The following is a 25,144-nucleotide window of genomic DNA, read 5'->3' on the forward strand; positions in this document are numbered from 1 at the left end:
CCCCCGCCCCAACCGCAGCACCCAGCGGGGGCGCGGAGGCTCGCAAGGGGGGCACGGCTGCTCGCTTGAGCATCCCCGCGCTCGCTTTGCGGGCGGGCGGGCCCCACGGGAGCGGGGCGGGGGCAAGGCGCCTACTCCTGCCACTGCGGCTCCCACCCGCCACCCCGCCGTGCAGCTGACGGAGGGGCCGCCTTGCGCGAGGGCTCTCCCCCTCCCGCGCACGCGTTCCCAGTAGGCGGGGCGGGGCGGGGCGCGTCGCTCATGCTGCGGAGCTCCCTCCCCACCCCCTCCCAAGCCTGGAACTCCGCAACGCGCGCGCCCGCCCCGCGAAGACCATGACGTCCCCGCCCGCGACCAGCCTCTCTAGGAAAGCCCACGAAAGGTCGGCTCTTTGATAACCCGGAAGAGGAAGCGGCGATCGGGCCTTTTGACACTTTGAGTGGCACTGCAATGGGGACGAGGACGCGGGGGGGAAGCGCCATGGAGGTAAGAGAGAAGCGCAGAAAAAAGGTGGGCAAGTTAGAGCAGGGGCCCGGGCGCTCGAGGCGTCGGCGCAGATAAAACAAAAGGAAGGGCGCGTAGGTCGGGCAGAGGCCGCCGCTTCCCCCTTGCGCGCGCGGGGTGGGCGGGGCCTCCTGGTTGCTTCCGGAGCGCGCGCGCGCCCCGTCTGTGTGTCTCTCTCTCCCCCCCCCCCCCCACATATTTAACGACCGCTTCGGAAACTTCGCTCCCCAGAATTTCTTGGTTGCGGTTCTGCCCGTGGGGCAAAGAGGGGCGGGGGGGAAAGACGGGAGTGAGCGCCCGAAGACCGAATGGTCTCTGATTGCTGCGCGGCCCGCCCTAGTCGTTCGCCCCCGTCCCTCCCGGTGCGTCAGCTCGTGAGCATCGCTGCCAAGAGCGCCCCCTCCCAAAGCCACGGGGCCTCGGGCTCTGGGGGAGCCTGCGCGGACGTAACTGGGCTGGCCAGCCCGCCAGGGGCTCCTCCCCGCCACCCGCGCGGCCCCCCTCACGTGGACATCGCAGGGCCCCTGCTTCTGATTTGCCCCGCGGGAGCCACTTCGCGCAGGGCTCAGCTCTCCCGCAAGAGGGCCAGTCCCCGCCTGGCCTCGCCACGTCAGTGGAGCCTCACGGACTGAATGCTTCTCGGCACCTAGACAGTAAAACGCGCCCCGCCTCGTAGGCGGCCGGCATCCTGGCGAGCCGCGTTGCAGCGCAGCCGCCCCGCGACATGCAAGTTTCTGCATGTGTGTTTTTCCCGCGGGGAATCGCGGCATCAGTTGAGCTCCGGTTTGCGGGGTGAAGGGGTTTTGCCTGGACACAGGTTGACCTACCCAGTGAGGCATAGGAGATCGCACAGCCCTTTTGTGCAGTACTGCGGTTAATGCTGTGGGTAGACACTGGCAGGAGGCCACTGGGGCTCTGTGTTCACGTGGAGAAATAGTCACATCAGATGAAATACAGGGGGTATGCCGTTTCCTATAGAAACGCGGTGATTTGACTTGCCTGAAGGGACCACGTTAAGGCTTGCCCATGTTAGCTGGCTTTTTAAAAATTCAGTTGGTGATGTTTAACTAGAGTTGGCACATTCTTTAGCAGAAGAGAACCGGAGCGTGCTGAGTTACAAGGGGGGACAGCGAAGGAAGAAGTGGCTCTCACGCTGGTGCTAGGAAACAGTCATTTCTGTTATGAATAGTACCCAACATGGTTCAGCTGTATGTCTTAAGGTCCTTGTATGGCATATTCTAGTGCAACAAAGCAAAACAAAAATGCTCACTCGGAAATATACATAATTCCAGAGGTCCTTGACATGCCATGGGGGGGGGGGGGTTAAAACTTTTTTCTTGCGTATATACAGATTCATATCTACGGATATAGAAACCACCCTCATCATGTGGCCCATTCTTGCTTTCCAAAGTGTTAGGCACTAGACTATCCAAATTTGCTGTTGGGGGAAATAATTGGAGGGGAGAATGATGATGGTTCTGGTGGGCTGCATTTAGCATGGTGAGTTACAAGTTGTATAAGCCTGTTCTGTGACATAATTCCTGTCTGAAACTGCATGCTTCCTGAAAAACATGCATGGCTGTGCTATTTGATGTGGACAGTCATTGCATGTTTTGTCAAAGCAGTGCCTTGGCCTACTCTATATTAAGATGTATATGTTTCCATCTTTTATCAGATTTGCTTAGAAATGGACTGGGGTGAGGAAGCACTCGGGTCTGATTGTGGTGATACATGAATGTAACTAATGTGCCTTTTGGCATGAAAAGCAAAAGCAGTGAAACCAAGTTATATTGCTGGCAGTGATGTGTGACCGCAACAGACCTGCTTGTTTTAAACCCTGGTGTATCAGCCACAATCATGTCAGGGGGGACGGGGACTATTTTTAAGACAAAGCAGGGTATGTGGGTAAGAGGAGCTGAACCATCCTCTCTCCATTCCCTCCACTATTGGAATCCAACTGGGGGTAGGGGGAAGACTTCAGGCAACAAAGTTCAGGGAGTTAAGTCCCTGTCCTTTGCCCCTTTTGTTCTTAAAATCTGGACCCCACTTCATTCCTGTTTGGGGCAGGACTGGTTTTCTGCTCTCAAATTCAGATTGAGCCTATGTTTATAGCTTTTGAAGTGGAACAGTGGGAATTTTGCTGAAGGAGTAATTGTCAAGTTTACAAGTAATGATGCAGACACTTAAAATAAGACAAATTTTAGTCCAGTGTATGTAACTGCAAATTAAATGAAATCATTCTTCCTACAATAGCTAACAAATGAGTATTATTTTCTGTCAGTGCAAACTGAATTGTATTTTAATAAAGTATGGTTTGGCATACACATGCTTTAAACTGCCAGGTTATGATAGGTATTTATATTTCTTCCCCGTCAATATTGTGTACCCACCAGCCCCCATATCTAAGGTTTCATTGGTCTCACACACTAATTGCACACAACAATAAAAAATTAATTATAAAAAACAAAACAATAGGAGCTGAAACTTAGTTGGTAGTAATACCCCAATGCTCTAACAATAAAAACTTTTTTTATATTGACAATCATATTAGTTGACCGAGGCCATGTAGTTCATGGTAAGTTACACATTTGCACAGGACTGTACTGTACAGCACAGTGAGTCTAGGTGGTACTTATAAAGCACTATCTATGTGCATGGTGCTTCACAGCATAAGCAAAAAATATACAGGTCCCTGTGGTAGGGAGCTGGCTGGGATGATAACCCTTAAAACTGCAATCTGACTTACCATCATCCAGAATCTTAGCAGTTAATGAAGGAGGCTAACCATGTCCATAGCAACACCATTACAAAAGAGTGGACTGAACATCTAATGATCACTTTGTCAACAAAAAAGGGCCTAGTTCTGCCACTACATAGCTTTTATAAGCTACTAATTCTCTCCACGTGTAAAGTGTAGATCATATTTATGTTTTTCTGAGATGCTGTTAGTATTTAAAGTGCTTTGTGTTGGTTGCTGCGCGAGTTCAAGTCAACTATTCTATATGATTTAGGGCGCAGTCCTATGGGGATAGGCGGCCACCTCCGAACTCAGAAGCAACTGCCTATCCAATGTAGGGCAGGAGAAGCATGGAGGGGATCATTCCGTCCGTGCTTCTCCTGCCCTGCATTTGCAGCTAGACAGCCAATTTTGGCTGTCTAGCCATGGGAAGGCGGAGTGGGGAAGGAGGCTGCCGGACAACACATAGGATGTGTCGTACTGGAATTTCTGCCTTCCCTGCCCCAGAATGCCCCGTTTTGGCCTCTCCATGCTCCTCTGTGGAGCACGGGGCTGTTCTGGGCTGCCTAAAAGGCAGTGTGAAAGGGGGGAAGGTCAGCTCTCCTGGAACTGACCTCAGGGCGCGGACTCCGAAGTTGGTTCCTGGAAAACCAGGTATCCTATGGTTGTCTAGCCACTGACTAGCAGCCATAGGATTGCTCCACCCATTATTTAAATGACAAGATGATCAAATGCTACATTGGGTTGTATCCAGTGTTTTAAAGCTGTTGCTTTCAAACCCACTTAGCTTTAGATTGGGATTTTGCTTGCAGAATATACGATGTTTCTTGAGTGCTAAGATATCTGTGGCTTGAAATTTATTTACAGGTTGTTAAGCATGAAAACAGATGAGAGTCCTGCTCAGAAAAAAACTGTTTGAAGTTTGCTTTTCATGTGGATGCAAAGGCCAATAAGAAGGGTAGGTTTTTGAAAGTGCATAAAATTTCAATAAAAGCATTATCAGACAAAGATGGGGGAGTTTCGAGGCATCTTTGTATTACTGTGAAATCTGGTAGTACCCTGCTTCGACCTTGAATGGAGAGGACTGCAGCAGGTCCAGTACTGAGCTACAGATGGTGCCTGCAGAGACAGTGTCCAAAAAGGAATTATAGCCATTCTCACCAGAACACGCCCCCCCCCCCCCCCGTGCCTTCTAACAGGATTTGGGATCTTTCAAAAATATAAAATAATTAATATGATCCTATAATGACATATTGCCCATCCATTGCAATATATATTATTTACATGGCATACTTAAGTAAGTTGGACTATTTAGATTGTATGTTGTTCAACAATGGCCTGGAGGCCTAGAGCACTGAAGCTGGAACATTGGTTAAAAGCAGTATACTCGCTGAGCTTTACTTTACCCCTCTCCCAAGCTCAGAACCCAAGTTTCTGAGTCACTTTGTTTCTTGCAGGGGTGCTCTAACCAGTTAATACCTCAGCTAATGAGTCACCTCCATTACTATCATGTTGACATAAATACAAATCAATGGTTACTTGACTCTTCCTAATCTCTCCTTGCTGACAGCCATCCCTAAAACAGTAATATCTCAGGGCAGCTAAAGTCTGAAGAGCTTTAATAACAATAGATCTTGGCAGAGAGCAGTCCCCTTTTCTAATCTAAAATGCAATCTTATTTTAAATTTGACAATAATTTGGAGGCAATTTTAATGTAATCTGGAACAACGTTCTTGATATTCTGACCAACCCTCTCTTGGAAGATCCTGGGTGTATGTTCAGCTTTTGTTTGCCTTGATTTTTTTTTTTTTTTACAGATGTTTGATCGGACTAAACAAGCTGATGAAGCCTCTGCTGCTTCAGTACAAGGTAAGCCTCTTCGGGTGCAATGCCTCCAAACTTGGAGGCAACCAACTATCCAATGCAGGACAGGCAGAGCGCAGAGGGGATCTTCTTCTCCGTGCTCCAGCCACCCTGCATTTGTGGCTAGACGGCCGATTTGGGCTGTCTAGTAAGGATGCCTCAAAGTGTGGTGGTGGAAAGGCTGGATGGCACATAGGAAATGTCATAGGGGCACTTCTGCTATCCCCTCCCCCTGGAACGTCCCCTTTTTGGCTGCTCCACGCTGCTCTTACAAGTGCGGAGTCGGACGAACCGTGCCGCCTATGAGGCAGTGGGGGAGGAGAGTCACAGGCTCTCCGAGCTCAGTTCTCAGAAAACGAAAAATCCTATGGCTGTCTAGACGTTGTCTAGCGGCCATAGGATTGCACCCTTATTTGGTGGGAGAAACAGAATTAAAGCATCAGCATTTGCTTGAAATGTATCTTTACTGCACTGGCAGTTAATAAATGAAATATGGGAAACAAAACTATTCTTTGATGGATTTCTTGCTATAGTATATCCTTTTTCCCCCTCACAGGTATAGAAAGAAAAGGTAATGAAGGCTCCTTACAGCAGGAGAGCAGTAACAGGTAAGTTCGATAGATGTGGAATCAAAGTGAAGCTGTATTCCTTATAGTTCTACATTGGTGTCTCAAAGTGCATTCCCTTCCTCCAGGGGAAGGAGTCATTTCCCATGACTTCCATCTAAAAAAATATTGACTACTTCAATATAGCTACTAGAAACTTGATTGGTCCTTGTTACTCCACAGGACCATTAAAATTAGTTGTTGCAGAATCAGAACCAGCCCTTGACTTTACTATGTAAGTACTCACAGGACCAGGCTGATTGTCTGTGTGCTGCTACTGGTAAGTACTTGCAGGACCAGGCTGGACGGTCACTGAGGCAAGGTAAGGTAATGCAGGACCAGGCCCCACCTCTGCCATTGATGCAGGTAAGTATCAGCAGGACCAGAATGCACACTCACTGAATGATGTAAGTGCATACTGGATCAAGCTGTATACCCAAAAGGCAATATGGGCAAATGCATGTAGAATCAGACTGATTGCCTATCTCCTGGAATAAGCTGTTAGTAATTGCCAGATCAAATGTCCACCAAGTTGGTTGGAGGAGTAATCAATTCCCTCCACATCCAATCCTCTTCGTATCGGACCCCTTGCTGCTGTCTACTCTGGTAGGTCTTCCCCAGTCCCCAGATATCTGTTTCAGCCCCTTCGCTTTCCCTGGGAAATAAAAGGTGCTTCTCTAGACCCACTGGCTTCCCCTGCAGGTTGGTGTCCCCCTCCTGCTCCCCCTGCTGCTCAGATTCCTCCTTTTTTCACTTCACCTGCATCCAGCCTTTTATCCTTTGCCTCTGCCCTACCTCCTCCACCTCTCTGTGTCCTTAAGCCATTTAAAGAGCCCTTGTCCAGACTCCCTTAGCCCTAAGTGTTGCAGGCATTCTGTATGCCTGAGAACACTCACAGTTTCTCACAGAAAATGATTGATGTTTTTCTATTTAATAACCATTCCCTACATTTCTGGTGTTCAGGTGTGAATGTTGATGTGAACAGCCCAGAGAGCTTCGGCTATTGGGCGGTATAGAAATAAATAAATACGTACGTATGTAGGCAAAACAGCATGACCCATGCACAAGAGAGAGGTATGAGCAGGTTCAGTAGACCCCATGTTTTGCAGAAGTACAAAAATACTTTAGAAAGAAAACTCCTAAGGAACGGAACCCCCCAAACAGCCCAAATCCTTAAGAGGGGGGAGACCCACCAAACAGCCCTGTGACAACTGAGTGTGCTCAGTGGCTACGGAATGCTGACTGACTTCAGAGATAAAAACAGAAAACTGGGGGAGGGGAATATAATGGATCATCATGGAGAAGGGCATGGCTGATCGGCTGAAACAGTGAACAGGAGCATTCCACACTGCAACACTTTGTTGCAGGTCCTACTTCTGTTTTATAATGTTTTAAGGGGACAGGAGTGGTTGATTCAGTGAGCCCATATGAATGGGCTAAAATTTGATGGTGGAAAGAATGGATACTATTGTTGATATTACTTCTGTTTAGATGCACAAGCCATAACTGCTCTTAATTTTCTTTCTCTTTCTCTCTCTCTCTAATTATATATCTATATCTATTTGTTTATTTTTCATTTTAAGCATACAAGGACCAGAACTAGCTGGGCCTGAGCTACCTGTTATGCAGAACAGGCAAGGCTACTGCAACTGTTGCCATGTACACTACAGTAATCTTGAACAGGTATGAAAGTAAGGACTTGATTCCAACTCACATCCTCAGTACCTCAGCTTTCTATTCTGTGTTGATGGGTTTGTTCCGTTTCTAGTTTACTGGGATGGATCTGAAAGTCTGAAAATAAAGAATGGGAAAATGTGTTTCATGTATGCAGTTTCATTTTTATTTTCAACTTGTAGGCTTCTTGTACCATAGAAGGTGGTTGATAAACCTGTAACAGAGATGGCCAGATTGTGGGTCACTATCAGCTTAACTGTGACTTGAGAAAAGTGTGGTTTGAGAAAATGAATAGAATCAAAACAAGTGCTTTAGGTACACATAGGGGTTCATCACTCGGAGCTTTTATCTTGCTATTGAAATGGCTCTCTCTCAGAAGTTTGCGGGCTCTTTAGATGACGCTGTTATCCTCCAGGGTGTCTACCGCCATTTCCTCCAGCCTATCTCATGTTTTCCTCAAACACAAAAAATGTGGTATTTTTTCCAGTCCACGGAACAGGAGTGCCATGACCTCCCTGTGACATTCTCCAATAGCGGAAGAAACCACTGTGTCTGCCTGCTGTGGGCGTTTGTTTTCAATTGTTGGGGGTGGTCAGGATGAGATTTGACAGGAGCAAGGGCAAGAATCGCCTGCCAATTGCATCTCCTGCCTCTGCATTTCTCAATTGGCGGGAGAAGAGGGTAAAATGCCTCCCTGCAATGAAGTGAGAGACATCTGATCCCCCACCCCAACAAGCTCAGAAGCAATGTCCTCTGTTGATTCAGAGCACCCTATTAAGTTCAGTGGGGCTTACTCCCAAGTAAGTGTGCTGAGGGTTGCAGACTTACAGGGTGATCTTATGTCTACTCAAGAGTAAATCCCACTGAGTTCAGTGTGGCTTACTCCCATGTAAGTGTGCCAAGGGTTGCAGAGTTACAGCACAATCTTACATTTTGTCTACTCAGAAGTAAGTCAGATGTTTCCTGGGGGCTGTGAGAAAACATTACAGCAGAAGTTAAGCTATGAAAACAAGACTCCCCCGCCCCTTTGCATACATGCCAGGGAGGGAGGGAGGCACTCCCTCAGTTCAAACTACATGGTGTGGCTCCGTGTAAAGGAGACCTTCCTAATCCCGAAAGCAGGAAGCTCCAGAAAGGATGTGGGTTTTTGCGTAGGTTTTGCTTAATGGAGAAACACCCATGTCCTCCTTAGCCCCCTTCCTACTTCTCACTGAAGTCATTGCCTCAGGCTGGGCTTAAAAGAAGATGCTTATGGCTGCTTACAGCTGTACATCATTCCACCATATCTCCTGCCCAGTGTAAGTGGGGGAAAAGAATGCACATGTGGCCAGTAGAACTCTTAGCCAAGGCCCTGTGCCCTGGAACTGTTGGTGGGAGTTGATGATGCCCTCCCTAAAGGTGCAAAATATTTGAGATTTGGCAACTGTTCCTAGGCCTCAGTAGGGGAAAGAAATTCAGGTAACAAGAGCCTTCTGCTGCTTCCTTTTCTTATTCCTTAATTGTGGTCACTATTGTAATGAAAACAGCAGTAAAGTTTGGATAGTTGATTGTGAAGTATCTTTTTCTTCCTCTTTATAGCATGTGTTCAGCCCCCAGCATAGACATTTTGCTACTTACTGTAGGAATCGCATGGGTGCAACTAGCCTGATGGAGCGTTTCTTGCAAGATGTTTTGCAGCATCATCCCTATAGATACCACGACAACAGGTAGAAAATTCAGTTTGGTGGCTTATCTGACTGTTTTATAATATATGCACAGCGTAGTGTGTTATAATATAAACATACTGAATTTGCAGCACTCCTGGCTATCTGGAGAGGGCACTTTACCTGGAAGAAACTTTTGGAGGCTGGCTTCAAAAGATGAGAATTGTGTTTGGCCAATATTTCTGGACTAAGTGGTATAATATAATCAGCAAGATCGTATGGTTATGCAATCAGGTTGTGGCATGAATTGTGCAATCAGGCTGTGGCATGAATTGTGTGGTAAGCAGTATATTAAAACTGCTGCCAACTTAGCTCACATCTTTTGCGATATGATATCCTCTTCATACAGTTCATTGCAAATATGCTAGAAACATGGGTTGAGAATCTGAGGTAAGGTGCACGTGTGGAGGTGATGCAGATATGCTATTGGAGTTGGAAGAAGAGAAACATTTATGAACTCCCAGTTTGACTGACTAATAGGAATCACTTCAGGGATCAGGCCTGTATCCATGAAGCTGGTTTATGTGAGAGTTTGTATGAATGCCTCCCAAATTAATAATCTTAGGTGATCTTAGGTGACCTTTAAATTTATAGACATAATATAATAATAGACATTAAGAGTTCCTTAGGAAGTATTAAGAACTGTAGCTTTCTATTTACATAGGTTGGATCCAGAGATGCCCACCTGTGAACAGAAGTGCATCTCTGCAATCCAATGGAGGCTCCCACTAGAGAAAGAGAGTGATTCCCTATGCAGCCCCCTACACTATTTCCCATTCTGTTCCAGAGGGTCCCCCAACCCTATGGTGCAGATTTTTAGGGGGCTGCATGGGGAAGGAAGAATCAGCAAAAATGGCCTCTTCCCACAAGAGGTGTCCCACATCCCTACATAAATTGTCTGATGTCTTCCAGTCTCTCAGACAAAACATTCTTTCAAATTATGATGATATCTGGAGGGAACACTTTTAAAAAATGAAAAATCAGATTTTTAAAATGTAAATCAGATTTTTAATTTTTAAAAAATATCAATGAATTACTACATTTCTCTAATTTAAAAAAAAATCATTACAGTTCTCATCATGAAAATGCTAAACTTACACTTACAGTATCATAAAAATGAATTCGTGCCACATTCACACACTGAGTTATCTATCAAATACCGGCATTCATTTAGTTTTTCATCTCATGAAAATGGCTCTGTCCAGCCTAATTCCCAACTCTTGCTTCTTGAAAGTTCTTGAGACTTTTATTGTCTGTTTCTAAAGTCGCATGTGCAAAGACACAGGATTGGATAGGATTTTCTGTGCTTCTGTAGTGGCAGAGCTGGGCCAAGCAAGGCAGAGGAGATAAGACAGAGAGATAATATAGGAAAGGACCATTGGAGGCAGAGTAGAAAGAAACAGTGGAGTGGACTGAAAAGAAAAGGGGACGATATTATTCAGTGCAGACACAGCCTCCAGTTCCTATATTGTCCCACACTTTTGCAACAGAAAAACTGACATACCTTCTGGGTGTAAGAGAGGCCCTGTCTGGAATTTTTTTTGGAAAACATTCCTTCTCTGAGCAAAAAAGGAAAATGAGTCAAGTGTATGCAGTGCAAGAAGGAGTTGCAGGACTTAGCTGCAAGAATGAAACTTCATAATGAAAACTGCTCTTTCAGAGAAAACTATGTGGATGAAGATATGGATGTATCTGAAGAACAGTGTGGATCGACTAGTTATTACATTAAATAATTCAGTTTGCAGTGCATCATTCTCCAAGATACTCTATGCCTTTTAGTATCAGTGTGATTTAACAAGTAAATTCCCAAGCTGTTTGCAATACTGGATGTTGCTAGAAAAAAAGGGTTTAGCTTAAAATGCAATCCTGTGCACCAGGAGTAGCCAACACATGGCTCTCAGAGGCCACATGTAAGGCTCACCACAGGTGCTCTCAATCTGCTCCCCCTACACCCTGCTGCCACTGCCCCAGCAGAATCAGTTCTGCTGAGAAAAGGCACATGAGCAGTGTAAGACGGAGGGCCCTTAAGAAGACGAAGTAAAATAGGAATAGACTAATGGCATCATCATTATGGTCTGCCATGATGTTCCAAAATAAGGAGCATGTCTTATGTAATATAAAGTATGAAAATGACACCCATATGTGACTTGTCTCTCTGCAGAATCAAGCTCCCATCAGCCTGGCAAACAGCTGTTTCTCTGTTCCCTATTTTACTTCAGCATAGTTCAGCTTCTTAAGGGAAGCTGAACTAAACTCCTAAACTTTTTTCTCAAAAAACAGAAGTGCCAGTGAGTTCAATGCAGCTCCAAAAGTCAGTCTTAGGCCTTTAGCTTTTTTGGTAATTTGGAATTGAATCTGCATCCTTGCTGGAAAATAAATAAATATACAAATACAATATTTGTACAAAGAAGCTAGAATGAACTGCAGAAGCAAATGGGATGGATGCCAAAATTAAATATGTGATGGGTAGGAGTGGGGAAAGCACACCATATAAATGGAGCTGCAGTAACCACACACAAAAGTGAAAGAAATGTGAAGAACTGTCCGTTATTTCTGTCTCATTCCTCCAAGGTGTATAAGTTGGGGTGTTCCCCATTTATTCTCTTAACAACCTTGTGAAATAGGTTAGACTTAGGAGTCTTGCTCAGATGTCATGCCAAACTGTGTTTTAGTGAGATGTGTACAAGCCTAGCATCCTGCTGGGCTTGTGCACTCTCCCCAGGACTTTGGAAGCTTTCAGTTCTACCTGTAGTTAACCAGTTTGTTATCTGGAGCAACGTACTGTAGTTAACATTAGCTATTGTTAGTTTAAAATAAGCTAGTTTCAAACCATGTTTTCTGAAGCTGGTTTGTTTAAACTACAGATCCCAATTCTGAAGACATGGGAAGCCTGTTAACTAAAAGTGGAAGTAAAAGCTTCTGTAGTACTACTCAGGCAGGTGGGAGGAGGAGAGGGGAGGGGGGAGCATGCAAACCCATCCAGGAGCCTAAGCTTGTTAACAGTTCGCTAAAGTGAAACCATTGTGCTATGTCCAAACATGGCTATGGTGTTAAAGAAGTGGTTCAGCAGTGACTCAGCTGCATTTATTTTTGCTTGTCACTGTAATAGAGTAATTGCTTTTACTTTTGAGCAAGCTACTGAAGACATATTAAATCATAATTTGAGATTGAAAAAAGTTCCATGTAACACATGCCATTTGACTGATTTGGCTTGCAAAACTTTAATTATTATCTATTGTATTACAAATAAGAAATAGGCCTGACCTTAAAATCTTGGGTTTTCCAGGATGGTAGTTGTAATCTCTACCTTGCAGTCTACCCATTAAACCAAGCATATTTGATACGTACATCCTAGAGAGAAAGGAAATGTGGAATCCTGTTTAGGAAGGAAATGGCATTTGAGCATTAGTTGCCATTTATTTAACTGGTAGCTAAAATGGAAATATATACGCAAACATAAAATGAACTGAATCAATTGAACTGCAGTATGTCTAGAGCGGCCCTGCACAACCTGTGTCCCACGCCGCCAAAGCAATCCACCAGCCAAGTATACCTAGCCATAAGGGGCTCAGTTATTTTCCTATTTTTTGCTGCCTGACTCAGATTGTAAAAACAGAAATCGAGGTGGGGGTGGGGAGATGGTCCCAGGGATGAGGCTAGGAGAGGAACATTGACAACATTTCCAAACAAGACACACTCCCTTGTCTCACAGGAGATAGCAGTCAACAGGAAGTGGGTGTTAGATGAAAGCAGTATTTAAGGGCTAGAGGCAGCCAGGCCAGAGCGGATTCTCTTGAAGCTTGGCTGGGTGCCTGGAAGCTGAGCTGGGGAGAAAGATGGTGATACTATACCCTCTTTCTTCTGTCTGAGGCTGTAGTGGAATCCAGGGCCAAAAATCCTGTGCTCCTTGCTGTGTCTTGTCATGATTTCCCCACAGTTGTCAAGCACACGCCACAAAATACGCTCATGGGCTGCATTCAGCATGGTAGGTCACAAGTTGCACAGGCCTGGTCTAGAGCAGTGGCCTCTAAAGTTGGGTGTCTGCACTGCAGGGGGTGCACAAGACGATCCACTGGGGTGTGTGAGCTGCCGCCCACTGCTCCTGTGAGCTGCCGTTGTGTGCAAGGAAGGTGGCAGCGGTGGCTGAAGGAAAGCAGGAAAGAAATTTACCCCTCCCACTCAGCAAAGCGGGAAGGAGAGCGAGAAGGGTTAACTGCCCAGGAGAAGGTTAGCCCTATCCACTCTCTTTTGGCAGATTGAGGCCGAGAAGAGAGCACATGCTTTCAGTAGCCATGCTGCGGAAGGAGCTTAACCCTTCCCACTCTCCTTTCAAAGCTGAGAAGAAAGCAGGCACTTGCCTCTCAGCTTCCATCCTGCCAAAGAGAGTGGGAAGGGTTAACAGCTGAGGCCAAGCCACCAGTTTGGCCAAGGAGTGGGTGCAGGACTGGCACCCAGTACTTCTGGCGCAGGCAGAAACCGGCCAAACACACCTTTCCTCTCCTTGCAAGTTAACAGTGGTGCCCTCGCTTGAGTCAGCATATAGCAATGACGTGCTATCCAGTAATCTATAAATCCAGTTAAGTGGATTTACAGATTACATTAGTAATATTTTTTTAAGTAAGAGCAAAACTTTTTTTGTATGTTAATAAGTAAAATAATTTTTTAAAAAATATATTATTTATTTCATCTTTATCATTCTGTTTAATTTTTATTTTTTGTGTATGTTTTATAATGTACATAATATTTTAGTACAGTAGTACATGTATATAATTTATAAATAAATATACATATATTGTGTGGGGGTGCTCAAACTGTTTTCACTGATAGGGGAGCGTGAACAAAAATGTTTGGAGACCACTGGTCTAGAGACTAACTTGACGTTGATGCAGACTAAACAAACACATCCTTTTGTGGAATTCAGTGATCTCATTTATCTTTTCTTTTGACTTTCAAAGTCTGTTGAGCAAAATTCCATCCGGGTATCAGCTATGAGGTCACCACTGGTACTTCTTAATAATCAACTCCTGGAGTGAAATAAACACTTGACTATTCTGGGATAGCTATAATCACTTCACTCACATGTGGCAGCCACAAACCAGGGAGTAGGTCATTCTAATGAGTGCAGACTAAAATAGTGTTTTGCTCTGGTACCTGATGTATTATTTATAAAAGGGTTTTTATTACTTTGTGTTTTATCCATTATGCTTTTATGTTATGTGCTGTATTGATGGTAGGGAAGACATTTCTGAAGATTGCTGTTTCATGCTGCTGAGGTTCTCCTTTTTGAAAAGAGAATGCATTGATTCTTAGACTTCAGGATGCAACCGGAACATATGTAGCACTGTTCAGAGTCTCTTTAAAAGCTGATATTCCATACACTGATCTGGTTTCTCAAGAGCTTAAACTGAAAGGTGAGAAGTGTCAAGCGTCCAGAAACTGCTCTTGATTATCCCATACAAAGAGTACTGTTTCATTTATGTATTTTTAGTACTTGTATACTGCTTAATATAATTAAGTCTCTAAGGGAGCAATCCTATGGCCACTAGACACTAGGATATGACCATAGGATATGCTCTTTTCCAGTAACCGACCTCCTCTCTCGTCCGTGCTGCCTTGGAGGCAGTACGGAGAAGCCCCATCCTCTGCACTCGTAAGAGGAGTGCGGAGCAACTGAAAAGGGGTGTTCTGGGGCGGGGAAAGCGGAGCTGTGCGTACAACACATCCAGTCTGTCTTATGGTAGCTTCCTCTTCTGGTCGGGCCCTCTGCCGCTAGACAGCCAAAAATGGCTGTCTAGTGAAGAACAGCAAGGCAGGAGAAGCGTGGAGGGAACGATCCCCCCGTGCCTCTCCTGCCTTGCTTTGGCTAGGCGGTCACCTCTGAGTTTGGAGTTGGCCACCTATCTATTTAGGATTGCACCCTAAGGGAGCAATCCTATGGCCGCTAGATGGCCATAGGATATTTGTTTTCCAGGAACCGACCTCGGAGCCGCCCCGTCCTCCATGCTCACAAGAAGTGTCTGAAAAGGGGCGTGGCTGGGGGCGTTCCAGGGCGGGGAGGGTGGAACTGCCTGTACAACATATCCAATGTGTAGTAACAGCAGCCCCCTCCCCTGCTCTGCCCTCCTGTGGCTAGACAGTCGCAATCAGCTGTTTAGCAAAAAATGCCGTGCAGGAGGAGCATGGAGGGAATGATCCCCTCTGTGCTTCTCCTGCCCTGCTTTGGATAGGCAGTCACCTCCAAGTTCAGAGGCGGCTGCCTATCTCGATAGGATTGCACCCTAAGCTGGGTATCTTTTTGACACTTTCAAAGTCTCTGTCTCTGTATGTGCATACAATGATATTGGATATAGTGTATTCATATACATAGCAGTATCATAGTGTCATAGGGCTGGAAGAGCCTGCAAGACCATCGAGTCCAACCCCCTGCTCAGTGCAGGAAGCCTGATTCCCAGGCAGTCTCCCATCCAAGTACTAACCAGGGCTGACCCTGCTTAGCTTCCAAGATCAGATGGCACATGTTCTTAAGTGTTGCTTATTTTTTATTCTGCCTTTCTTTAAATTTAAATGAAGTCTGCTTACAAATTCCAAATCTATCCAGATAGCATTTCTAATTTTATAATGTAATGACATAACAGGTGTGGTTTGCTTCTTCTGAATGACAATGAGCTCCGGTGGTCACAGGCAGCTGTTAGCTGCATTAGTACATTAAGCTTTACTGCAGCAAAGAGAGGCTACTGTAACAAAGGCTGTCAAAATGAAGTTTTTTTTTAAATTTGTGCTGTCCCCAAAGATCCTTCCCCAGTACTCCAGTAGCTCAAAAGAGCAGTAATCACTGAGGTAGAGATTCTTGGCACAAGGAGTAGTTCTGGGAATAGTGTTGCAATCTCTACTATGCAGCAGGATTGCAAAACTTTCCTCGCTTCCCCCACCATTATACAGTTACATTAATGGGGTTTAAACAAAACATTGTCGACAAATTTCAAACTTGAAACCTTTAAATTATGGAGTAGTTTATAAGAGAATGCTTTTGTTGGTGGTCCAATTTGACTTGCAGCTATAGTGCCATTTGTTCTATAGTGCTATTTTCCATTTTATTAACTCTTAAGCTCTTATTCTTAGTTGCAAATCCCAGTTTAGTGTGAAGTGCACTGACAATATTTATATGGATTTTTCCCCCTTCCCCAGACCAACTTATGATGACATGCCATTCAGCAGCTCCCAGCTTCTTCCCAGGGATGAGGCTCTTCTCTCAGTGGAAGCGATGGAGAAAGAGAGGATGGCAAGCAGCGGGGAAGAACCAAGCACTGACAGTGGCTTTACTGCTGAGTCAGGCTGCCTTATCTCCCAGAGATCACATGAGGAACTAAAGAAAGCTTCTGTGCCAGTCACACCTATCCGAAAGCTAGAAAGAGGACATGAACACAGTCTAGGAACTTCACAACAAATGGTGGATATCCCCAACAGTACAAAAAACCCTGTTCCAGCAGAAGCAGTTCTGACTGAAAGTAGGAGCCATGAAGCCCCATTTACAGCTGTGAACCTCTTACCCCATCCATTGCCTGTTAGCCACTCACCACCCACTCCTCAGATACTTGCAAAATATATTAGATATTCGCTAAAACCAGATCTGGTTTCAAATACAATGTGTGCGCAAACAAAGCAGGGCATATGCAATCAAGATGGATTACTGAATCCAAATTTGGGCCCTGTTTTGCAGTCAGCCAAGTCAAGAATTGTGTCACTTTTACATGAGAGTCCTGTCTGTAATCAAGGCAACTCTTTAATCTCAGGTCAGCTTTTTTTTAAACAAGATGACTTACAACCTCAGGATGAAACTCAGATCTCTGACTTCTGTCTCAGGAACTCTAGCAACCCTGTGGGTACCAGCAGCAACCTGGCTTTTCAAACAGCTTCCCAGTTATCAGGGGGGAAAAATCAGTCAAGTAGAAGTACTGAAACTTCTGTAGATGAAATAATTGAAGAAGTCATTCTGAAATATTGCTATGAAACACTCCCCAAAGAGTTGCCTTGCAGAGATGAAGATACTAATTCCTGTGTAAATATTCTGTCACTTCTGGGCCAGAGTAGTGTGCATGGTTCAGAAGTAAGTTTTGATTGTGATGCAGCTGCCCAGTCAGGAGCACTCTTGCCTGAGGCAACAGTTAAAAACCTAGAACTTCTCAAAAAGGTTCAAGTAAACCTTCAAGATGAGAACTATGGCACCCAGCTCAGTTCCATTCTTAAAAATAGCTTCATGCAGCAAGCAGCAGAAGCAGAAAAGGATGTGTCAGCTCATAATAAAGAACCAGTTCTTCCAGCTCTGCCCCATGTGCCTCCTTCCTTTGTAGGAAAGACATGGTCCCAGATTATGTATGAAGATGATATGAAAATCGAAGCCCTTGTGCGGGATTTCAGGGAAGGTCGCTTCCGCTGCCATTTTGATACTGAGTCCTTGGCTAATTGTGCAAGGAGGAGGCTAAGAAAGAAAAAGCAGAAAGATGAAGGGAGGATCAGTGCAATTGCAGCTAACAAAACAGAAGCTGCATCAGCTAAAGGGCTTCCAGAATGTACTGATGTGTTAAGTGGTGCCTCTGACTTCAGTAATTCGTGTGTAATCTCAGAAAAACAACACATTCCAGAAACATTGAAGATGCCTAAAAAAAGGACTTGGCGCCTTGCCTCAAGATGCCAAGTAGTCAAGGTTAGCCATGGCACACAAACCAGCTTGATGCACTATCCAGTAGTAAAACAAAAAATCATTAGAAAGGACTATGCATCACCAAATCAGAAAGCTCACCTTGTTTGGGCAGAGAGTGAGAAGACACCAACCATGAAAACTAGACTGTGTGCCCTCAAGCTTCCTGAATCTTATACCAAAATTATGAGCCCTTTACAGCCCCAAACAGTGGTCTATGTTCTTTCTTGTCCAGAGCTGAAACAGTTCAGGAGCAAACCTGAAGACATTCTCAAAATGAGAAGAAGCCACAACTCCACAGATAGCAAAGACTCTGTGCGGTACAAATATAAACAAAGTTCTATTAAGTATTATGACCCGTTGACTAATAGAGTTTTAAAAACACCTCCCAAAAGCATAGCTGGTGAAAAGGCAAAGAAGCCCCCACATGTTCGGCAACTATTCAGGAGTCTCAACCTTGATGCAAACAGGAAGAAACAAGCTGATGCACAGCATGAATGCTTAGCGCCAAAGTCTTTCAATTCACTAGATTTCCATGGCTTATCAGCATCTTTCATGCTGGACCCAATTAAGCAGAATGATATGAATTCAGTTCATAAGACAGATGGATCTTCTATTTCCACAGAGAGATCTGAGTGTCTGGTATGTAATAGTTCAGAGAAATCCTATAAGCATTTAGTCCTGTCACCATTGAACTCTCACCAGTCACAGTGGGAAGGTGACTTTCGATTAACTCCATTTAATAAGAAAGAAGTCAAACCTCTTTTGAAATCACGTGTGTCTGACTGTTTGGAAAGAGACAATCTAAAGACAATGTGGCAGAGGAGAAAAGGCAGTAGCAGAGAACCAGGGTTTTCAAAAAAGGCTTCAGGGCCGGCCTTTGTCAGGCGTAGTCTTGTTAGGCGAGGCAGTAGAAAACAGCCTCCCAGGACTACAACTCAGCAAAAGGAGGGGGGGATGAGAAAGATACCTACTTGTACTCTAAAATCCTCTACTTCATCTATTCATAGGCACCAAACAAAGAAAGCTACTGTAGGAAAGCACCTTAAGAAAGAAAAACCTGATGCTAAAAAACTAAAAGTGACAAGGAAGTCCAAGAGGACATTTTTGAACGCTGCAGCCATCATAGGCATTCCTGAAAAGAGGCAGAGAACCACTGCAAGGGCTTCTTCCAAAGTAAAGACATGGGAGGTGACTGGAGACAAGAGTCTCCTTTGCACTGTGAAATGAACGGTATAGATTTGGATTTTGTGTTGCTCTACAAAGAGGCAACCAAGAACAGGCTTAAGGGGGCAAATTTAAGTTTTGTTAAATCCTTTGATGCACCACAGCTAGAAATGGAGCAGGTTCAAGGTCCAACAATAAGCTAATACACCTACAAACTGTTCATGTTGCTGCTCTGTAGGCATGATGCACATTGCACTGTTCTGTTATGTAAAAGTTAGAAACATTTGTTTATTGAAAGCACTGAAGGCTCTGTTTAATAGGCTTCCATGCAACTTTGTGAAAGCAGAGAGATACTGAACTTAAAACTGTATATTATTATATCTTAGTAAAATATAGTACTACCTTTCAAAAGTGAATACATTTGCCTTGTACACAAGACTCAGTTTTTACACTGATAAAAAGCCACCCCACAGTGGCTTGGATCCAAAGACCCTACTACTTAAGCAGAATACATTCCTACTCATGTGTGGGGAGGGATCACCAATTTCCCATCATCTGCAGCCCTCTGCATCCTCCACCTGCTTTGGAGAATCCCTGATCATATGGAGCCAGGTTTCGAGGGAATACACATGGAGATCAGTGGCACACAAGCAGAAATGACTGCAGATCATACAGTGGGATCTTTGGATCCAAGTCAGTTACTGGTAGAAATTAAAGAAATTATATGATCATTGAAAATCAGTGAGATTAAGGCTACAATCCTATGCACAGTTTTCTGGAAGTAAATCCCACTTAACACAGTGGGATGTACTTCTAATTAAACATGCATAGGATTGCACCATATGTTTTGGACAGAAGTTAAAAATTTGTGAAATTATTTCTCTCTGCCTTGTCAGCTTGATCTCTGCTGATGAAAACAAAGGCATCAAGGACCATCATTCTAGAACAAGGTTGGTGATGAAAAGAGAGATGTGTTTTTTATAATTGTTTGTCATTTTTTTCTCCTGGAAGAAAGATTGATCTACAGCTTCTTAGGCCACACACAACAGTTGAGTCAGAATGCTGCACATAAGCAATATTTCTAACCCTTGAACTTTCATTGAAAGTAAACGTACATAGCAGTTGTCTGGTTTCCCTATCAGCTCACAATATAGTTGTGAAAATATTTGTGAAAGAAATTCAAAAAAGCAAATTAAAATTACTTAAGACAAAAGTTCTGAAAGATGCTACTTCACCTTTAAGTCAAAATAGATTTCCAAATCTTAATTTAAGAAGTAACATCATAGGATTACCTAAGTAAATAATTGAAAAGCATTGTTTGTTTGCATTGGTTTATTTAAGTGCATTGGTTTATTTAAATGTTTATTTAAATGCAGAATCTTTTTTATGACTGCATATCCCAGGAGACATATTACTAGGTACATTCCTAAATATGTTATGAATTAGTTTATCTTATAATCTACCTAGGATCCAGTTCGATTTGTTCAATTTGGAAAACAGCGACCTTCCAATCAGGCATTGACATGAGACTGAATGTTTATATTGGGCAGTGTCTAACAGTGTCATTCCACAAGTTCAAATACTGCTAGCAGAGCTTCACCAAATCTTTCAGTTGTGCAAGCACATGCACACTTTGTGTTAGCTGAGTGTGCAGTAGTGGAGCACATGGTCCACTCCTGAAAGAAGTTGTACAACCTCTTGAGTAAGCAGTTTCACAGGTGGTTGCACAAGCAGAACTTTAGTTGGATTCTTGCCTTGCACATAGTTCAGAATCTAGTTTCTACTAGCACAACATCATTTGCGCTAGCAGAATGACACAGCTGGATACTGTCCATTGTGTTCTACTTCACTGGCTGTTAGGATATTGTTTTCAAGTGAACTGTACTAGCATGTTAATTATTAGTGCCTCAGTAATTTGATATTCTAATACGAAAGTGATTTTTAAAACAACAGTTTTTGAATTGATAATTTTATAATGAAGTTACTTTATAAATAAAGATTTTAATGCAAATGTTTCTTTTTCAAAGGCAAGTTAATGTTTTAAAGCAACATTTTCTGATAAGTTATCACAGACAAATTTCAAGTTAGCCTATTTTTATGGATAAGACTGTATTTTCTACCTAATGTGCCAATTCATTTTTAACAAATGGTGTATAAATGCAGGTATACATGGTTGTGCATGTTCATAAGATTTTATGAACACTTTGGTTGAGTATATTGGCATGTTTTGGGCTGTCACTAAAGGCTACATACTCATGTGCTGTGCTGTTCTCCGACACTCCCATTTTTCTTTACAACCTCAAGATGCACAAGGCACGGACTGTCTAATTTTAAAACCCTTTTTGAATATTTGCATGAATCTTTTTTTTGTAAATAGGTTCCTCAACCAGAATGATTTTTTTAAAAAAGGAAATGGCTATATTTAAGGAAGAATTTTAGTAACAATATATTTTTTGTTTAAAATAAATGCTCACTAATTTTTTGTAAAGTAAAGGGCTTAGAGTATAAGTCTGGGGAAAGTTGTTCAGTGTGTACAAAAGTCTACGGTTCTTACATGTATCTATCCCACCCTTTGACTGTTAAAAATCTTCTCTGTATATGTTTGATAAACAAAGTTGGGGAGACCATGACATTTTGGGATATAGATTTGGGTATTCATATATTTTATCTGTTATGCGATTTTATGTGTATGTTTTTAACTTATTATATTATCCAGCCTAGGCCTTTTGAGTAGGGCATACTCAAAATTTGAATAAATAAGCCAGAACCCAAAGAATGTTTGTAAATACCCAAGCACTTTCACATGCCACTGGGTCATCCCTATTTCCTGACTAAGGATAAGCCAGATTTTCAGCTCCAGTTCTCAAGGGTTGCCAGGTTTCAGGTTTTGAGATTTTAGTTTCAGCCTCCTTCTCAGGGCCATCAGTGGGAGGAGTACAATTTCACTTCGATGGCTCGGAATCAAAAGCGCTGGCCATTTTCTTCTTAGTCTGAGAATTTTTGCTATTCACCTCCACACACACCCACCAGGCTTTTTCTCCTGACCTCCAAGGTGCTACTCGCTGCCCCCCACCAGGCTTCACGCCACTGACTACCACCCTTCAGTTCGTAGCTTCAGCTTGCTTAGTCAGAAGATCAGGCAACCCAGATTTAGACTTCAGCTCCTCATGTTGCAGCAGAGGCAGTTCTGGAGAGTCTTCCAACTGTTTGGAGCAACTGTCAGGGGATATGGTGGAATAAAGGTGGGCTCAGGAGTTTTAGTGTGCATGCGGAAGCTCCCCTTCGTATCTTGACTATAAATATTACATGAATAATTTTCTTCAAGGTAGAATAGAGCTGCCAAAGAAATGCGTATATGACAAATATTTTATATAAGCTGGATGAGGATTGTGTGTTAAATGTCAGGATCAAAGTTTTAAGAGGAATCCCTGGGATATTAGCATAAGCCATTCTGTTTGAAAAACCTCTCACCTGAAGCTCTGCCATTGGTCCAAGACCTGCCCTTGCTGAAATGGCTTGCCTAAGCATGGCGGAGGTTGCTTAATTCAATTATTGACTGTTGTCACTGTTCTGCAATGAAGGTACAAAGGAAAAAGATATGTGACCCTCGGGATTAAAATCTGAGATCTTAACCCTCATATGTTCAGTAGTGCCATCAGGGCAAGACTTTGGGTCAAAGCTCCAGCAGGGCCCTGCTCAGGAAAATGAGCAGGAGACCCCTAAAGACAGCAGCGCTAGCTTACTATATTGAAGTAAGCAAAGTAATACATGTTACCATCTATAAAGGGGGAGGGGGCTGCAAGACCAATAAAGCAAGAGTCCGAAATTACTTAACTACGCCACTGCATATCTTTGTTTTAATCCTTTCACACTTTATTCATAAAAGTAACATAGAGCACTTTTTGGTCTTGCTCATTTTCACTTCCCATTACCTTTACTTTAATGGTGTATTGTTTGCATATTCTGCCAAATTATGAGGGCTCTTTTTTCACTACTCCAATAGATGGTACCATCTAAATGATTGATTGTTCCAAACTGTAATGTCAAGTTGTAATTACTGGATGCTGATTGATAAAACTAGGCTGGATTTTTAGCAGGTACCTAATTTGTAGTGTAAGCAGAACTTCACACTTTATATGAAGTTGGTTTGTTGTAACTCATAATGTCTCAAAGCATCCCTATTTTCAACTGATAAGTAGGCAAGCATATGCAGAATCAAAGTTTTTATTTCTCTTCTGCTTGTAATATTTGACAGCTACTAATTTGTTCCTTTCACAAAATCTGGAAGAAGGTAAAAAAACATTTTCTTTGAATAAAATAACAATTGAAATTGGTATTGTGTAGTTGGTTTTGGGTGTCTGTGCGTTTTTGTTTGTTTAATTCCAAATTGTTGTATTTCACTCTTAGATTGCCCAGTAACCAGAATTCTCGGTGATGTACAGGCCTTGTTGGCTGGGGATGGTAAGAATTGTCATCCAACACATCCGGAGGGCACAAGGTTGGGAAGGCTGGTAGTGTCTGCCTTAGAGAAGAATTTGCCTTATGGGTTACATACCCTATTATAATTAGTCTGGACAACTCAACACCTCATAGGAACTGTAGCAGTTGTTTATGTGGAAAGCTAACACTAGAAAATAACTAGACATATTCCTAGCTTTTTTAAATGATTTTTTCTAGCTGGATGATGCCAGGAGACTGGCCTGTTCTCCAAGCGTTCACAGTGATCTGTCTTAAATTACCCACTGGTCACAGCTTTGGAGCTTGGCGTAAACCACTAAATATTTGGCTGTGCAACAGGAATGACATTGTGTAATAGGATGCTTCAAATATTTAAATACCTCTACGTCAAATAGCACTGGACCTCAGCAGAATTATTATAAGCTGAACTCAACAGGACCTTGCAAGGCCTCTACATTTTTCTTTTTTTCACTAACCTTCCCATGTGTTGGTCCCTGTCATTTACAATTTCTCTATGTAATCCTGACCCTGTAACAGACCTCTGTAGGAATTTCATGCCTGACAGCAATTTTTACCTTATGAGGCAGAAGACATGGTTTAGAATGAAAAAAACGTAGGCAGGTGTCACGAGCAAGTCAGTGTAAGCCTGCAGATGCCATTTTCCAAAATGGTTGCTGCTTACCCTCCCACAGCATCTATCTCATGTCCCATTCACATCAAATTATAGGTTTTGGGGTGTAATAACTTCACAACAACCTCATAGAGGTAGACATTGCTGTCAGGTACAAAATTCCTATGGAGGTCTGTAACAGGTTGTATGATTTTAAGGGTTCAGAAGAGTGATGGCTGAGATAAGGCTTTATACCATTTGGATGTTGTCCTCATCCTTGGACAATCATAGGACATGTGAAGGCTGAATGAGTTGGTTCAGAAGAAATGTGTATAATGGCCTCCTAATGGGATTTTAAAATGAAAATCAGTGACAGGCTTGAGAGCAGAAATTAAATGGAGCTGCTTCACTCTTTCCAGCCTACTATGCACTCAACATTTTATTCTTTATTTTATTTAAAATTCTTTTTAGGCCGCCTTCAAGGGTAAAACCCTCTCAGCCCTCCAACTTGCTTTCACCTTACAGGGGGAAAGATATGAGCACCTGCATCTCTTTCCCCTGGGGAAGAAAAATACAGGGTTAAGCAGCATTTCCACCAGTCTTCCCCTCAAACTTGTAGCCTCCTATAAGCTGCTTTTCATTTAAAACAAAACAAAATACACAGAATGGGGATACTGTTAAACACCTAGTTGACATCTAGTTTAGCCCCAAGCGAAATCTGGATGGATGGCGACTCGGCCGCATGAGAAAGAGAAGGGGCTCAAATTGGAGAATGCCCACTCCATCTTAAGACTAGATTGTACATACCAGGTTGTGGAATGGATGAAATACACCAAAATGTGGTAGGGAGAAACCAAAGAATGGTCCAGTAACTGGAAGTTGAGTTCTCTGCACTGTCGTGTGTTTTGTAACTCTTGACCAGCCAAGATAATTAACTCAGAGGGCAGGATAGAAGATTAAGAAACTTTTTTTAAAAAATGAATTCCTAGATCAGGGTTCCCATATCCAGAGGGATGGTAGGGGAGTGATGCTGTCAGAGCTGTCTATGTTCTACCACCAGTGGCGTTAGGACATGGCTTATTTCAAAGATGGGGAAAGGCCAAGATCCAAAGGTTACTTTCAACATTT

The 25,144-nt window shown here is 43.3% G+C and overlaps 1 protein-coding gene across 7 annotated transcripts; it reads left to right on the forward strand.

Moving 5' to 3' along the window:
* Positions 1–234: 234 nt before the first annotated feature.
* ZDBF2 (zinc finger DBF-type containing 2) lies at positions 235–23,283 on the forward strand. Of its 7 annotated transcripts, none has more exons than XM_084818570.1 (8): positions 411–486; positions 4,109–4,199; positions 5,059–5,110; positions 5,661–5,712; positions 5,893–5,944; positions 7,293–7,392; positions 8,962–9,089; positions 16,272–23,277. In XM_084818570.1, the coding sequence occupies exons 4-8, from the start codon at positions 5,679–5,681 to the stop codon at positions 19,009–19,011; spliced, it is 3,054 nt and encodes a 1,017-aa protein (XP_084674696.1). In that variant the 5' UTR covers positions 411–486; positions 4,109–4,199; positions 5,059–5,110; positions 5,661–5,678; the 3' UTR covers positions 19,012–23,277. The 7 variants fall into 7 exon arrangements, with proteins under 7 accessions (XP_084674706.1, XP_084674669.1, XP_084674696.1 ...); XM_084818562.1 differs by lacking the exon at positions 411–486 and adding an exon at positions 1,738–2,004; XM_084818580.1 differs by lacking the exon at positions 5,893–5,944 and having other exon boundaries at positions 235–486; positions 9,006–9,089.
* Positions 23,284–25,144: the final 1,861 nt, after the last annotated feature.

The sequence above is a fragment of the Heloderma suspectum genome, chromosome 1, assembly GCF_057233095.1.
Source record: "Heloderma suspectum isolate Gila_16-S chromosome 1, 16-S_ref, whole genome shotgun sequence".
In the NCBI taxonomy this organism is placed as follows: Eukaryota; Metazoa; Chordata; class Lepidosauria; order Squamata; family Helodermatidae; genus Heloderma; species Heloderma suspectum.

What these genes read in the sequence shown, in the direction of transcription:
- ZDBF2 (XM_084818543.1), top strand. Translation starts at nt 4,173, where the DNA reads ATGTGGATGCAAAGGCCAATAAGAAGG. An exon ending in CAGCAGGAGAGCAGTAACAG is followed by an intron (nt 5,713 to 7,292) that starts GTAAGTTCGATA and finishes TTTCATTTTAAG; the next exon opens with CATACAAGGACCAGAACTAG. An exon ending in TATAGATACCACGACAACAG is followed by an intron (nt 9,090 to 16,271) that starts GTAGAAAATTCA and finishes CCCCTTCCCCAG; the next exon opens with ACCAACTTATGATGACATGC.